Here is a 17,164-nt window from a genome sequence, read left to right on the forward strand (position 1 = left end):
GGCCGCTGCTCCGGTCCGGGCACGCTGATTGGCTGATTACACTGCCAAGGAAACGCCCCCAACAGTGTTGCGCCCCGCCCACACCCCACGCTCCTCAAATACGCGCCCCCACCCCCCCGCCTCTGCAACAGGTGAATAGAGGAAAGTGAAAATGTTAATATTTACAGGGAATTTCCAAAATCCCAGCATGAATACACATTAGGATATTCCAATAAATTCTAAAAAAATAAAATAAAATCCCTCAGTCGGGTTTTAAGGAAAAAGTCACCACATGGGAACATTTTGGCCATTCTGGAGGGTCGTCTGCTTGACATCACTTGGAAACCTACCATAAAGGCAACTTTATTGAATGTGTATAGTGTTATATTTTTATCATGTCAAGTTTTCAAATGCAAATATAAAGCACTCTATTGATTCTTCTTTCAGATGGCATAACATTTAATTGGGTTCAAAAGAAATATATCCAAAAACACATTCACATCTTTTAAATACAGTACATTTGGCACATTTGTGCAAAAACAATTGTAAAAACAGAGACACAAATGCTTGAACAAAGAAAAAACATCTTCACAGATGCAAGGGTTGGATAAAAAAAGACCAAATCAACCATTACAGGTAAAGATGCAAACTGTTAAAAAATGAAACCCTAACACAGTTTCATCACTTAAACCACCATCAGTGCCACTGTGTCGACCTTCACCGTGAGATTAATACCTGAAAACTGAACGTTTCACGCACGCTGTAAGAGACAGTTAATGAGGACGTCACATTTAGAATTTACAGCATTTTTTTGTTTTTTAAATACCATTTTATGTTATATTTTTAATTTTAAAAAGATGCAACAGGAGACACACTGAGAGGAGAGTACATACAGGAGGATTCCGATGTCAGCACATGCTTTAAGGGAATGTCGGCCTACAGCAAATCTATTGTCAGGAAGGAAAAGCAAACAAGGCCTTTTAGTGATAGACATAAATAGTAAGCAAACAAAATGTTCAAATACACATGCTATCAAAAAGGTCACATCAGAATGTAAAAATGAAATAATGCAGCATTTCTATAATCTGCACCATCCTTGTGGAAGTTTATTAATTCAATTTGGAAAACTGTAATTTATTTTAGGTCAAATCTATTAATACAGCAACTTACATAGGAGTAAGAGTGCAATGTGCGTTATTTCGATAATATTTACATTGAAAATGTTTCACATGTGATTGCTGCTACGGAGACATTTCCAGATGTTTCCTCTAACAATGGCGTCTCACGTCAAAATTGATTTGGCTCTCGGTTCTTCTCGGTGGGGTGTACCAAGCGCTGCTGAGCTGAGGCAGCAGATGGTCTTTGTTTGCCGTTGCATCGGTGTCTTCAAATTGAACCTGCCGCACAAATATATGCAACAGGCGAGCATCACATCAGTGCACAAGGTCTGCAGCTCAGCAACAAAAAAAACAAAACAAAAAACAGACAAGCTAGTGAAATAACAATCATGAACTAGACAAAAAAAATGTTACACATTATGATGTATGTACACTCAGTGTAAGACAATCACACATCTGTGTGCAATCCAAAATGTCCGACTGTAGACGCGTATACAGTACAGTTCCACATTTCAGGATATAAGGAGTTGATCTTTCAAGACAAGACATTACATTACAGAAGGTACACAGATCTTCACTAACAATGACTAAATGACCTTCATAGTGAGCCCCTGATGGGTCCAGATTTGGCATCAATCCACGACTGGTTTGTGGGAAACTCGGGTTACTCATTGTAACCTTTGACCTATTATAACAGATGAAACCCCTACTGGGAAAAATCAATTTCTAACCGTGTTCATAAATAAGTTAACTTTGACACTGAAAACTCTGGAGGGGAAAGTCTTAAATATCGACACTCCAGCTGGAAGCTAAGAAGGATAGAAGCTAATGGTACCCTTTGGTTTTGAATACTTGGACAGGAACATCAGTGTGCCGACTGAACAAGAGTACAAGCATGGGGAAAAGAATTCCTTCAGCAACCATTTCAGTAACGTCAACCTTTTAACCCCACATTTACAATCATTTATTTCTCCAGTCACATACATATTAATGGAAGAAGCAACATCTTTGGACACGGGTCAGCACAAAAATGACAACTTTGTATACATGCAACCCTGAACACACACACACACATATGCACGCACAGCAAATGTTTCTGCACACATATTTCATGAAATCACCTCTCAGAACACTTAATTGGCCCGTATCACATTTGGAAACATCTGGACAAACAAGGGCGCAAGCCCACTGCAAATGGTCAGTCTGAAAAAGTCCAGCAGCTCGCATTCGGGTTTTTTATACTGCCTCCTGCACTGAAGACGTTCAGGTGTGTTTATGTTGGTGCAGAAATGGACTCGTGTCAATGTGTTTGTTTAGGACAAAGTGTTGTCCCCAAAGTAGGAAAATCCTTTAAACTCATCTTGGTTGATCTGTTTGATTATACTGTGGTCCACTGGTGTCAGGACAGGCTCTTCGCGCGTGAAATCCTGGTCAAAGTTATTCACATCCCTTTTGGTTTTCTGGAAATGACAACAAAATGTGAAAAATGTGTCTTTTTTAGTTCTGAGAACAAGGCAGCAGTTGAAACATGTGCAGCACAATCTGGTAACACGACAGTAGCAGTGTTAGCGTTTAGCCGCAGCCTTTTGCGTGCACGAGATGGTGCCGATGGGCGTGCAAACTCACGATGCGCGGTTTGAAAGGTGGTCTGATCTTCCTCTGCTCCAACAGCGTCCAGTCAATCTCTCGGAAGAAGCGGTGAAGCTTGATGGCCTCTTCCAGTCCCTGAGCCACAACGCACCCCAAACGTTTGTTCGGACTCTTCGTCATGAACTTAAAGTTTAAAAGAGGACAATTAGAAACATTTTTTTAGGCTTTAGCATTTTATCTGTGGACAACAGCTACATTTTTTTGAAGTTTGTGAGCTCCAGAAGCACTGAAGAGACTCTGCTCTGCCATTGTGCTGAGTTTATCATGTGACCTTAGGTCCCTCCACTAGTTGACACGACCAATCAGAGCCACCAGCACACTGACTGTTCACAGTCCAAGACATTCTAGAACATAAAAACATTTCCCACAAGACCTTGCAAAATGAATTGCACTGGTAGCCAAATTAAACACAAAGCCTGTCATGGGAAATGAAAAGAACAAACAAACAATGTTTCACTTTATGCATAAATAAAAATATTGTGAAATGAAACAGGGAGAATAAGCCAGAGCTTCCGCTGTAGAATCAGGAAACACTCGTCCACATGTGAGAAAGGGAACTGTAGTCCCACCACTCAAATGTACATTGAGAAAACATTCAAAAGAGGCAGAGATTTATGAGTTTTTACACCCTATGACTGGCCAACATCAAGTGGCCATGGTCAATAAAGGCTCTAGAGGACAGCTGAAAGAATTCTAAATTTCAAAACGCCAAGCAGGTTAACGTTTTCAAGATATCAGATTGTAATCTGTCAAATTTGCAGTAATAGGCAGACTTCAGGCTTACCCAGCATAGGCAGGACAACAGGAGGTTATTATGGTAAATCATGCCATGCTGTGACTTTTGAACTTCATCTCAAACAAAGACTTTTAGGCCGCGATAGCTCCTTATAAATGATAAAGCAGCGCAGATAATGTCTGAAGACTGACCGCCTTGAGAATGGACACGGCTTCCTTGCTGAGCCAGACGGGGTAAAGGACATCATCGTGTAGGATGGACTCAAAAAGGTCATCTTCATTGTCAGCCTCAAAAGGTGGCTGTCCCGCCATCATTTCATACATCAGTACTCCCAAAGCCCACCAGTCCACTGATGGGCCATAATCCAGCTCTTGAAGGATCTGTTGGCACATTTATGGGATAAAAAATAACAATAAATATCCATTTGAGGCACTGATTCATTAACAATTTTCCATTAAACTGCCTCAAATCAAAGATGAATCTAATCTTTCCAAATGAGTGCTCCACGTGGACGCGTCAGCTATGGGTGCATGACTGTGCGTATGAGGTCACCTCGGGCGCAATGTAATCTGGCGTCCCGCAGAAGGTGGTGGTGGTGACACCGTTGAGGATACCTTCCTTGCACATCCCAAAGTCTGCCAGCTTACAGTGGCCGTCTGCATCCAGCAGGATGTTGTCCAGCTTCAAGTCCCTGCAGAGCAAGAGGAAAATGTACGTGTGCACCAGCAACAGGAATTTGGATTAAATGCACAAACATACAGACTATTTATTTAAAATGTTTCAGTGTATTGGTTCACAGCTTTTGCGCAATTAATACTGTTCAAGACAGTCGAAAACAGTGTTTTAACGGGTGATTAACAAACTGACGGAGGGCAAAGATGGAGGCAGGGGAAAAGCTAAAATGGATGGTTTTATGATGGAAGGAGATAGAGGGAGGACTCTGAGATAAAAGCGGCAGTGTTGAACGATGACAGGGTTGGTCATGAATGCAGCCACTCTGGGCTTGATGGTTGATCGCTACAAAAATGTCAACATTTCATCCATGTAGCCAATGCAACCGTTCAACACGGAGCTGTTGTTAAGACCCCGCCACCCTGACAGATCGGGGAGAACACGTTGCACATCGTGTGTGTGCATGTACGCCTTATGCAACTGTTCTTTTTTTTTTGCAAGGCTTCAAAATAAACTCGGCCTGAGCGCTGCTGTGATTTACTGTTGAAAGGGTTGTTGTCCCATCATGCCTTTCCTGGACGGGTCATTGGGTGAAGTACAGACGGCTTAAGAATTAAAGTGCGGTTAATACTGAAATAATACAACAAATAATACCAAATGCACACAAATGAACTTTATTATGAGCTTGATCCTAATTTTAAATCGGCCAAAGATTGTAGATCTTGTGTCTTGAGTTTTTTTTTTTAATGAATCAGTGTTGTAAGTATTTCATTTTTTAGGTCACGTGAATGGCGTGTGAATGCACGTCACAACTCATCCTTCTTGTGTTTGATTTAGAGCTAGAAAAGATTCTTTCATTATTCGAATCAGCTCAGTGTTTTCAATGATGCCTTAGTTAAAAGAAAGTGTATTCCCAACCATTTTCCGTGTTATTTTTGCTGAGATTTGAGAGAATTAAGCACGCTTGGGGTTTTACATCAAGTTAAAGATCCCAGATGGTGTAAAAAGGAGATAAGTGAGCTGGACAGCTCGTAACCTTGGATATTTCGCCTCTGGGCAACTCTCAGCACATTAACTCTGGCCTGCATGCCTGCAGCAGGGCAACAGAAATATCACCTGAATGTAATTATTGTGGAAATAAATGTAAATGGCTGCTGATGTTAATCTCTGCATTACATATCACCTGAAAAGGGAAAATTTAATATCGCTGGTGTTCAGCTGCACTAATGGAACGAAATTTATACATATGAAAATGTTCCCTCAACAGCAGCCAATGATCTCTGTCAAGGAGATTAAATAGAATCAAATCATCCCAAAGTAGGTGATTCAGGTTCTTTGTGTTCGGTTGGATTTCTAGAGTTGGAGCCTTACTGTGCATTCTGTCCTAATCCTGACAGAACTGGTCAGGTCAGTTGTATTTGTACAGCTTAAAATGAAAAATCAAAGTAGGTTTCAGTAGGATTTGATGTGTGAGCAAAATGAGCTTTCACACCCACAAAGGCTGTTTTAAGCACATAATACACACATTTCCGATGCATAAAAGATCACAACACACTAAGAAAACATAGACAACCTAACTTAAAGGGTTAGATAAGTATAATACACTTAAACACATTTTAAAATAGAATATAAATGAATATAGAAGATAAATTATCAGTCTCGCACAAACACACATGCACACACACAAAATCAAGCTCAATTGAGAGCATTTCCTGTGTTGCTGTTTAATCTAGAGTGCTTTTTCCATTACGTCCTAAATGGCAACCCCTGTGCTCTATGACTGCTAACCCCTCGCTCTCTTTTCTCTCTCTCTGCCTCTCTTGCATTCTTTCTATCCGTTATATTTAGACATATAGCACAAAATAGAAAAGAACAAGAGAACATTAATATCAAATATAGAAATGTTATGTCCAATGTTAGGACCAGAGCTGGTCTGTGACCATCTTCAGCATACACCTTTGCTCTTACTTATATAAACTGCATATTTACAGGTGGACTAATAAAACTCAAAGCATTTCAGGGAAGATTTTACCCCTAATTTTTGCAAAGCAAAACTCAGACAACAGCTTCTAATGTAAAGTTAATAACAGATGCTGCTGCACATTAGGAGCTATGTTTAATTAACATTTTTTAACTTCTTCCTGTTCTATTGATTAGTGTGTTTAAACATGTCCCTGCCTGGAAACTGGCCTGAACCTGCAGCACCGTAGCAAAACATTGCTTCTTCTGTGGTCTCATGCAGACTTCAGTCAGTTTAAACTAAAGAGAAAGACAACATTTTCTTTAAAGGAATGATGACCTTGACGTGGAAGCTGCTGATGGGAACTGATGGGATGAGTGTCATTTGGGTAAGAAAAAAAAAGAAAAGAGGGATGAGGCCGAGTCTGGTGGGGGCGGAAAAAAGGAATTGGGACATGATGTTCCCATAACACTTGTTGTTCATCTTTGGGTGGTAAGTAAACAAGAGAGGCACAGAAAAAGAGAATGGGAGACACACAGAGAGAGAGAGAGAGAGAGAGAGAGAGGTAAATGAGTCAAATCAACCATGACTTAAGAATGAATAGGTGTGATTTTGCACTTCCAGTAAGACCAGTAAACCTTGCAAGTGTATTCACTGTCTAAACAGTGTTGGTAAATGACATTATTAGTCATGACCGATGAGGCATGACATAAAGGAGTAATTTAATCACAACTAAACTGCACATCATCTGTATGTGCATGTGTGTGTGTGTATGTGTGTGTGTGTGTGTTATACAGAACATGCCAAGTATACGCTGAGCAATCGCAGGACAAGAGCTTATAAACATGCAGTGAGACCTCAGACAAAACCCCACCAAAAGAATTATTTACAGCTATTTTTGGTGACAAACAGCCTGAATCTGCAGCGACATTCTGTCCGTCACAATGGTGTTGTGATCTAGGTATCGAGTTGCTTTCCTGGGACCAGCTGTGTGTTTGTGATTAGCTGACAATGATATTATGACTGATGAGCGTGCAGACGTATAATGGGAGCTACAGGGGAAGAGCAGTGAGGTAATCTCGACCCGCACATGTTTGGGCCATTTTTGGCTGCGAAGGAAACGTTACACAACAGGCCCAAAGCATCAAATTGGGTTCCAAAGTCAAGCTTTATCCGATGCTCCATCTCCCACTGAAATCTTTAATGGGATCAGTTGTGTCAAGACTCGGTATCCTTTAAATGAGCAACATTCACTTTGAACAATCAAAGAGGTGGTTAGACACAGACAACAGCTGCGATACCTTTCAATGTTTACAGTCTGAGTCTGCATGTCTGCACGACTGGATTTTATTCCATGGTTGGAGAGAAACGGTTCGACAGCAGTGTTGTTGAAGCAGTTACCTGTAAATGACCCCATGTCGGTGCAGGAACATCAAAGCCGACGTGACCTCGGCAGCATAAAAGCGGGACCGCGCCTCGTCAAACTTCCTCGAGCGTTGAATCTGAAACATCAGGTCGCCTCCGTTGACATACTCCATCACAAAGAACAACCGGTCCTGTAGAGCAAAGTAGAGCCGGAGTCAGCGGAGCCTGTTTACCATTTCTGGGTCAGATCCAAAGCTGTGGTCCCTTCTTAAAATAAAATTAAAATAATACTGAAATGTTACGGTCAATTACAGCTCTTAGTTTTTGATGCACTGTGGTTTAATTGCTGTTATCCAACACTTACATTTTGAAAAGCCTCTTAAAAGGTTATTGATGGGGATTCGATAAAGAAACAACCACTTTTATTCAAAACAAATACTTGGCCTCATTCATTTTCATTTTGTACATAAGCTTCTTTCCGTCTTTATCCCCCCAAAAATGTCTTTTCTGCTTTTTTTAGGCAAAAGCACAAATGAAAGTCTAATGAGTTATGTAAGACTAATTTCCCTAATGTGCACACTATAAGAAAACAATCTATACCGCACCCTCTGGGTTCCATTCTCTTGGTATTGAAATGGCCCCCTTCCTGAATTCCAGCCAGATCCCTTTCTTCTTATGAAAATTAAAGGGAGAAAAAAGGGGAGGCGTTGGGTTATAAACAGCTCTGTATAAAGACACCAAGAGCTGAGCCTTGCAGGTCATTGTGTGAGCCCTCAGGGTTAAAGCATACGGTGACATTCACTCATGTTGTATATCAACACCTGCATGTATGTATGTGAGGGAGCACGTGGACAAAAGTTCCTGTTTAAGATGTTCACTTTCAGGAAATGTGGAAACATGGATGGAACGCAACTATTGTTTGAACTATCAAAGCACTGTCATGTAGTCTTTCAACAGGAGCTCCAGTTTTTGGATCTGTCACTATACACATGCAGCAAACGGTACCTGCAGTAGATGAGTAGGGGCTGGAGGTTCCAACGACAAACACAAAGCCCCCACAATCCCCTGGAGCTGTTATTTTGGCATCAGTCCACACATTCAGGAGCTTTTGGAACTCCTCAGCTCAACAGTTATTCTCAGAAGTCATCTGATTTTAGCTGAAATGTCACTTCCTGTTTGATTTTGGTGGTTTTTAGTTTCCCCATTATCAACAACTTATTAAATTATACGTACAACCTCTACAGCTTCTTCTTAAAATAAATCAATCTGATATAATTGGACTCAAATGACAAGTGCAATTTGGACAGAGGCAACAACAACAATACACATGGCAATCATGTAGATCGGTGTCAGGATTGTTTCAGAGTTTAATTTTAGATTTAATCTGGATGGCTAATGTGTGTTTGAACAAGATGAGTGAACATTAGTGCAGTCATTTAAATAAAAGAAAATAATGGAAAGGTGGAAGAAGGATTTCAAAGAGTGCCTCGCGCTTCATTTCTCCACTTCAGTATCAGTTTGAAGGGGCCTCAGGATGGGATCTTACATAAGTGCCCGCAAGTCCACCTCAGTGATTTTTTTTTCTCAATCGCTTCTCCTCCTGAAAGCAACTTTAAACAGGATGTTGAAATAGTTTGTTTAAATGTACCCAGAGTCCAGTCTGGTCCCACCCAATCAAACATGAATAAACATTTCCTGTGAGTAATTACAAATGCAAACACACACACACACACACACACGCACACACACACACACACAATCTAACTGTATAGACAATAATGTCTTGATGTTATCTGACCACTGTGTTTATGCGTTTCACATAACATGGCCTATGAGTGCCGCCCTGTAATGTATGCTGACATTTCTCATCATGCACCTTTTATAACCTGCTACTAGGGCATGCAAACATTAATAAATGCTGGAGTTATAGAAAGGGATCACCTCTGTTGGGCCTGTGGATATTCCCTTCCTCCAATTACAGTCTTGACAGTCTTGAAAGCTAGGGCTAACCACTAGTAATGGAGCAGCCATCACATGGAGGGAGCAGGAGGCTAAGGCTCTCCCCACCAGGCAGATCATATCCATTCAGCAGCCAGGTGTCACATGATACCCTGTTCTGCACCCTTAATGCTCAGTGGGCAAGCTGGCTTATCTAGGAGGAGAAAGTGATATCCTGTGTGGCGGCCCTTAATATGCACTCTCAGAGAGCGACAGTATTTTAGTGATTATTATCCTTCATACTCAGAAGAAGGCAGCAATGATAATAAGGATGCTAGTGTTCCTTCAGTTTCACTTACACACATTTGATGGCTTTTCAAATGCAAGGATGTAACATAAATGTGTTTGTTTTTACAGCCTGGACACCTCAGTTCCCTCACATCCGATGCCTCAGTTGCAAGAATGGACGCAATTTCATCCAAACCCTGCAAATTGACAGTCATATGGGATTGTTACAGCACTGTCAAGTGAGACTCAATGATCATCATATAAAGTGCCTAGTCAATATGTAATCAAAGTCACGTACATTTTTGGATACAGCAAAAATCACTGCTTACATCTGTCAGAGCCCTGATGTTCAAACTAAAGGCGGCAGTGAATGTACCATATGGATGATTTGTGCATAATAAAGATTGTGTGCATAATAAAGTCTTTTATATTGATATTATGGGTGCAAAAGAATTGTTTTGTGAGGTTGTGCACTTAACTTTAGTTTAAATCTTTGATCTTTCTGAAACACTGAGCCTTTTTAATGAAAAAAAATGCCATGAGGGCTTATGCAAACTTGACATTTTTCACATTCAAGTCCAGACAAAAGGATGATGTCATATATTCCAAAACACTATATTTTACGCCCATTTGGCCGCTCATGAAATGCCGACAGGAATGCAAGAAAATGGCAAGTAGAGCCAGGTGTCTGCGGGCTATACTGGAAACCGCCATGTGTTAAGCTGTTCTCCATTACCAAACAGGGAAATTATTAGTTATTTTTAGATATGTCTTCATTAATTTGAATTCAACCAAGTAAGAAAAAACGTTAGGATGTGAATCTGTAATGTTCTACATTTCTGTTGTGCTGCTGTTGTGAAAACAGTGAGATACACCCCTGGAGGCACATGCTGACTGCAACCTTTTGGAGTTTTGGGAGTTGGAGCTACTTAAAAAAGAAAAGAAAAATAATACCATGTCTTTCTTGAGAGTTTGTGTAACACAGGAACAGACGTAACCTAATCCTGCCTCAAATGCAGCCGCCATGCTGTTGCTGGTCCATCAGGTTCACAATGTCCTCACAAAACAACAACAAAGGTTCTTTAATGCATGTCTGGGTGCTCTGCTCTCTGATGTTCACCTGATTAAAGTCATTAAAAACGCTCGTTTGTCATCAGGAAACCTGGCCTGTTGCTCGCGTCATTCATGTCACTTTTCATCATCACCCCTTTCACTCCATTCAGAGAGACTTCCCTGTTTATCATCATTATTCTGCAGGCTTTACTTCTCTCAGTCACCCCTTCCCTGCCTTCACCTCCCCACTTTGCCGCTGTGTGGAGCGGGGAGGTCCGACTGTTGTATAATGTTATTTACATTTCTCTGCAGTAATTAGGCTGATAGGGGAATGGCTGCGATCCCACAGTCGATTAAAAAGAACAAGGAGGGAGTGTGTGTAGGTAGGACATAGGTCATACAGAGTACATGTATAGTGATATCAGTAACTTCGTTTATGGGATCTACAGTCCACTTAAAAAAATAAAATGAGGTGGATAGTTCATGCGGTACACATTTTAGCAATTAGCATCCATCTATACAATTAACCACCTGATATTTTTCCCAAGAATTTACTTGTCTGATTGTATTTTTATTCATTCTTACCGTGACATTTGCATGTATGTGTTTTGATGGTGGTTATGTAAAGTGTTAAATATAAATATAAAGTTGGAGGTGTCATTTATGAGCTCTGGCATCTGAACTGAGTCTTCTCTCTGCTCTCATGCTTAGATGAGCCAATTCATCATCTTGGCCAAATGCCGAGTAGGTCCAGTGTTACGCAAGAGGCGAAGTGCAGAGGAGCTCAGCCGGGGGGAGGGAATCATCGTACATAACATTTACAGTATGTGGGCTTTTTTACGGTAATTAGTTTGAATCCAGACTCCAGTGTGTGTGTGCGTGTGCTTGTATACGTATGGTGTGTGTGTAGCTGTGTGAGGCGGGTGATGTGGAGGGTCCTACAATGTTTGGAACAGGCATCACGTCCCTGATAAGAATCAAAGTCCTTATGTAAGAGCTCACAAAAAAATCCTTTTGTTTTGCCGAGAACACACGCCCATGGACACCTGAGAACCAGGGCGCAGTGTGTGTGTGTGTGTAGTGGTGTGTGTATATGTGTGTGTGTATATGTGTGTGTGTTCTTTGTACTTGCTACATAATGAGAACCAAAATACTCACCCTTTTAGCAAAGTGAGGTAATTTGGGGGAAATTTATACTGTAAATTGGGTTGGGGTGAGTCATTGTTTTAGGGTTGAGGTTAGAATTGGGTTTAGGTTAGGGTTAAGGGTCAGGGTCAGTGTAAGGAGCTGAGGAATGTATTATGTCAATGAAAGGCTATGCGATGATTGTGTGTGAACAAAGTTCTGTGTGATCCCAAAATGCAGCAGATTTTTGAAAGAATAAAAGAAGGATTGCTGTATCAAGAGTTTTTGAATGTCATCGGAGAGCACCGCCGTGCAGTCTGTTATTCCCCGACTCATTCTTATCCTTCCTGTAGGAACATATTTGTGTTTGTTGTGAAAGAAAAGCAGGAATAAATAAATTGAACGGGAGACGCCATCGCGGCTTCGGCGCTACACGACAGTCTGCAACAACAAACGACCTGGACTCAACTCTTTCTCTTGGAAATCCAACAGTGGCCTTCGACCGCTGAATACGAATCAAAGAAAACTGCGGAGGGGTCAGCTGATAGTCCTCATGCTGGTTTTGCAACAGTTAATTCAGCGCATAAATAGTATTATAAATAGTTTCCTTTGTGATAAATTTGCAGCACATTCTTAGATGTAGTAGAGTGTGATGAATACTGGGGCTTGTGCCAGACCACAAGGTTAAATAATAAAAAAAGCTCTGTCCCCTTAGAAGTGTAAGGTTTACAGTGAAAGGCCCCCATGGCAACACAAGACCATCGCTTTCAGCAAGTTGTCCAACTGGAAAATGCACAAGCACACACACGTCCACATACAGAACCTCTATGTACACAAGGGCACTTATGTAATATAGGATAGACAAAACATACAGTATAGACTTAAGGAGCTGTCAACACCAGCAGTGTGCCTTTCCTGGCCTTTGTGTGTGTTGTGTGCCATGGTCTACTCACTGTAAATGGACAAGTTGGTGGAGAATTGAGACAATTAGAGGAGATCATAGTGTGAAAGACAGAGCAGCTACAGGCTTCAGTGGATTTTCCAGAGGTTTATAAGGTAAATCACCAGATGTAACAGTGTAATGCTGAAAGGAGGACAGATTGTTCCCTGACATGTGAGGTGTTGTGACTTCTTTAGAATTAAACACAAAAGCCTCTGTTGGTATTTGTATCATCACATTTTGCAGTGACCTGCAAAATGTGCACGTCGGGGCAAATTATATGTTACATTAAGATAAAGTGGTATTATTTAGCTTTAATTCTAAATGTATGTTATGTATAGCATTGGAAAGAACTGATTTAATATAGAACAGGCATTTATTATTTTTCTTACAATATCTTGATATTAAATATTGCTAACATAAAAGACCTAGACTTGGTTTTACATATTAATTTCTCTTTTTGACAAAAAAAATACTCCCCTTTAAAGGAAATGATTCATTAACTTGAATTTAACGAACTTATTTCCCTTTTAACGTAGGAACATATAAATAATTTAAAGGCGTAAACAAGATGTACTTAAATGGCTCAATTCTTCTTCCTTTTCTATATTTGGACTAAATATGCAGACTATTGTTTTATTCTAAACCGGTGCTGCCCCCTGGTGGCATGAATAACACCAGCGTCACTAATATTTCTGAACCAACACAATCAGACACAAGCTTGGCTAATTCCATGGAAAAAACACCCAGAAAGAAACGCTGTCTGTGCCATTCACTGCGCTGACCTTTGAATACACTACTTTATATTCACTCTTTTAGGCTAATGGCATCATAAATGAGGGTAGCTACATCAGAATAAGGCATTACGCCACATTTCTTGAGAGAGGAGATACTGTAGTTGGCAGTGTTCATGAAGATGGCATGAATATAAAACTGGACGAAACATTTAAAACAGGGTTAAGGGGCCCGAGTTAGACACGACAATGCTGTCTCACGAATCTGACGAGGAACATCAACCTTATTCAACGCTATAATCATGCCAGCTTATGGTGATTTAATATGGTGGGGTTGGGTCAACATGGCCATCCACCCTCTTTGCACATGTTCAAGGTGTTAAGCCCCTCTACAGGAAAGCCGGGACACTGAATGTCCCTCACAGCTGGATCAGCTGCCTTGACCTTCAAGATTCAATGCACGAGGCGGCCGCAACCTGCACGACTGAGAATCCGCACAAACGTGTGTGTACCTACTTTAGTCTGGAAGCAGCAGAAGAGCTGGGTCAGGTAGGGGTGTTTCCTGGCCAAGGCAAGGATCCGTTTCTCAGTGAGGGTGCAGTCCACGTCATCATCCTGCAGGATCACGTCTTTCTTCAGCACTTTGACGGCGTACACCTCATCACCGCCTTTCAGCTCTGCCAGCATCACCTGGTCACGTGATATGGTTATGGATATGGTTTTATTTTAGTGATGCAGAGCTACAAGCATGTGTCAGGAGGGCGAAACTCACCTTTCCAAAGCTGCCTTTTCCCAGAACTTTGATGAAGACAAAGTCTTGCAAGTCCATCCTTTTGACTTCAGGAGCCATGTGACACTTGACGCCTCCATTTTCATGACTTCCTTCACCCGCAGCACTCCCGCCACTTCCCCCTTCCCCACTCTTCTTCGCCCTGATGGTCGCATCTGACGAGGCTGCAGAGAGAGGGTGCGTTTTCTTCTCTTCACCGTGGTGATCAAATGAGAGAACCTTCCGGATGTTTTCCAGCTCCGCGGCATCTTGACAAAGATAACAACCATTTGGTCTACTTGTTCTTTTGGGAGGATCAAACAGACGCCTTTCAGATTTTTCTGCTACCTTGCTCACATGGTGACGTGGGGGCAGACTTGGAACGATCATCTTCAGGTTTTGGTGTCCCTGATAAGACCTGCTGGGGATCCTGAACCTGAGGCAGCTGTTGAGAAAAAGTCTTAAAAACACAAGAGATCACCTTAGTTTGTTTTTTTTGCAAAGTATAGAGTGTAAAACAATCCATAATATTCGATAACTGACCTTTTTTCTTCTCTGGGCGCTGTTGAAAATCTTGTCTGGCGTAACTCCGAGGTCTGAGAGGACTTTAGCGATTCCTCTGGCATCAACGCCACAGTTAGGAGCTACGTTCCTCTCACAGCGGCGGTGTACATTCACTTTGCACACTGAGACAAGCATCACAGAGCAGATTCAGCAGGTTTGTTGTCAGGTTCAGAGACTCATACAGCCGACAGGAGACATACGGACCTTTACACTGGAGTCCCTGTCGGAGCAGACCCCACAGCAGGGATCCACAGTGGTCGCAGAAGGTCAGAACCTTAAAGTTGTGGATGCTAAACTTGTGTGGAACATTGACGCTGAACCTCTGAGATCCAACTAACTGTAACGAGAAAAAAGTAAGCACTGGGTGTGATCCTTCTGAAACCAAAGATCTGTCCTTTATTCTAGAAATGAGGTTTTAATCCCCAAAGCTATCGGTCTAAATCAGAACATCGACGCTTGGAAGGTACAAATGCAGTGATGCATGTGCAGAGATGTAGATCAGCACCTCGCCACCTGCATCCTCCTTCTTCATCCCTGCACACTTGGTGATGATCAGCTCATGGCAACGCTTATGGACCACACAGGTGCAAACTACAGGAGATCACGTATGCAAGCAAAGGAAATACATTAAGACTTATTTTTATTAATGATTATTATCATTATGTAATGCAAAATGACCTTGCAATAACACATGCCTATTAAACACACTACTACCTTGACATTGGTAGCCCTGTTTTCCCAAGACACCCCTGAAAATACGAGGAAGAAAGGAAAAAAAAAGGTATTTTTATAGGAATGAGTTGGTAAAGATTTCAAAATATATCCATATAAACCCAATTTTAGATAATCATCCTACTTAGGGTATATGTTATTATCCTACCAGATGAAGTCCCTGCAGTGGGAACAGTACGTGGGCTGTCTCAGGTACGTGGCCATGAACTTGTGGCCATTTACTTGGTGGACCCTGCGGCGGACGGCACCCTGACGTTTCCGGGGACGCATCCGCTGCCGAAACACACGCTCTTCATTCTCGGTGGAGCTTGCTCTAGCTGGAAACACACGTACACAGAAGATTTTTTTTGCAAACAAGATTAAAGATGTTCCTGGTCATCAAAATGTGCAGTAACGCCCTCCGGACACTAGATGGCGTCGACTGTCTGTAAGTGAGGAAGAGAAGTTATTATATTCTTTGGCTTTTAGTCCTTTTCCTTCGGAAAGTCACCATTATTCTAGCAAATTACAATGTTATCATCATTATTATATGTTCACCTTTGAATTAAGTGTAGCCATGTTCCACTTATAAAGTCAACAAAATGTCCTCTAAAACTAAAATCCCTAAAAAAAATTGTTTTATTTTTTGCAAAAACAAAGCTATTCAGACTTCCTCCCCATCGCAACCTTGATTTAAAAACAAATACACAGATGTGTTAATTCACCCTGTATGAAAACAATTCATAAAGCAATTAAAATCTAAAGGCAAAACAGCATCGGCAACCAAAGACAACACTGGTCCTGACTGGTTTCTTACACTCCAGCAGATTTGCTTTCCATTAGTCACCCAGTAAATCTACACTTTAATCAGATTTTAAGCGACTTAATACGTTAACAGCCTTTAAAATACTGTTGTGTCAGCCAACGCCCAAGAACATAAGAATGTTGGTTGGTTTATGAGATATTTGGTCTGAGTGAGGCCTTTAATGTTCACCTCTGCCAGATCTAAACAAGACAGTTAAGGGGGAGGGGGATTCATTGGACTCTTTACTGCAGACTAACACGTCCTCTACCTAACAGCTTTTTAAAGACCTTCCTCTGGATTTAGTTTAAATTGGATCATATATTTTTATTGCCAGTTACAAGATTGTCTCTAAGTGCTTTACAGAAAGCTAGAGCCCGACCACAGAGCAGAGAAGTCCCTTTCAGCAGGGAGAAACCTTGAGCAGGACCAGAAATCATCCTGAAGGCCGGCAAAAGACATCAGTGACCTTGATGTTGTCAGCTGGGAGGTGTTCAGCCATGGCACATTGACAGACCTGCTCGTCCTCTGACGTTCCCCTCATGACCCCAAATATTAAAGACCCGGATGAATAAGGATGCACAGCACAAAGGCAGTGTGATGATTTATTCGTGAAACATGAACCCACAACAGGGAAGTCTCTGCAAATAAAACAGATTTATTTTCATTATGCTGACTGTGACTAGACGAGAGCCAGGAAAACACATTGATATTAAAAAAAAGTGGCACACATATGTAACTCCATGGATGCATGTGTGTG

At 41.4% G+C, this 17,164-nt stretch overlaps 1 protein-coding gene across 1 annotated transcript in view; it reads right to left on the bottom strand.

Moving 5' to 3' along the window:
- Positions 1-414: 414 nt before the first annotated feature.
- The window catches only part of LOC130534076 (protein kinase C epsilon type-like), a 27,360-nt gene continuing 10,610 nt past the window's right edge, over positions 415-17,164 (bottom strand). Inside the window, exons 3-15 of the mRNA XM_057047949.1 lie at positions 15,772-15,940; positions 15,606-15,640; positions 15,397-15,482; positions 15,096-15,228; positions 14,871-15,013; positions 14,676-14,787; positions 14,331-14,596; positions 14,075-14,248; positions 7,517-7,671; positions 4,036-4,174; positions 3,675-3,863; positions 2,724-2,870; positions 415-2,557 (exon numbers count right to left, since the gene is read on the bottom strand). Of these exons, the coding sequence (XP_056903929.1) occupies positions 2,411-2,557; positions 2,724-2,870; positions 3,675-3,863; positions 4,036-4,174; positions 7,517-7,671; positions 14,075-14,248; positions 14,331-14,596; positions 14,676-14,787; positions 14,871-15,013; positions 15,096-15,228; positions 15,397-15,482; positions 15,606-15,640; positions 15,772-15,940 (1,895 nt within the window). The 3' untranslated portion in view covers positions 415-2,410. The remainder of the gene's footprint in view (positions 2,558-2,723; positions 2,871-3,674; positions 3,864-4,035; positions 4,175-7,516; positions 7,672-14,074; positions 14,249-14,330; positions 14,597-14,675; positions 14,788-14,870; positions 15,014-15,095; positions 15,229-15,396; positions 15,483-15,605; positions 15,641-15,771; positions 15,941-17,164) is intronic.

Source organism: Takifugu flavidus, chromosome 11, assembly GCF_003711565.1.
Source record: "Takifugu flavidus isolate HTHZ2018 chromosome 11, ASM371156v2, whole genome shotgun sequence".
NCBI classification, from domain to species: domain Eukaryota; kingdom Metazoa; phylum Chordata; class Actinopteri; order Tetraodontiformes; family Tetraodontidae; genus Takifugu; species Takifugu flavidus.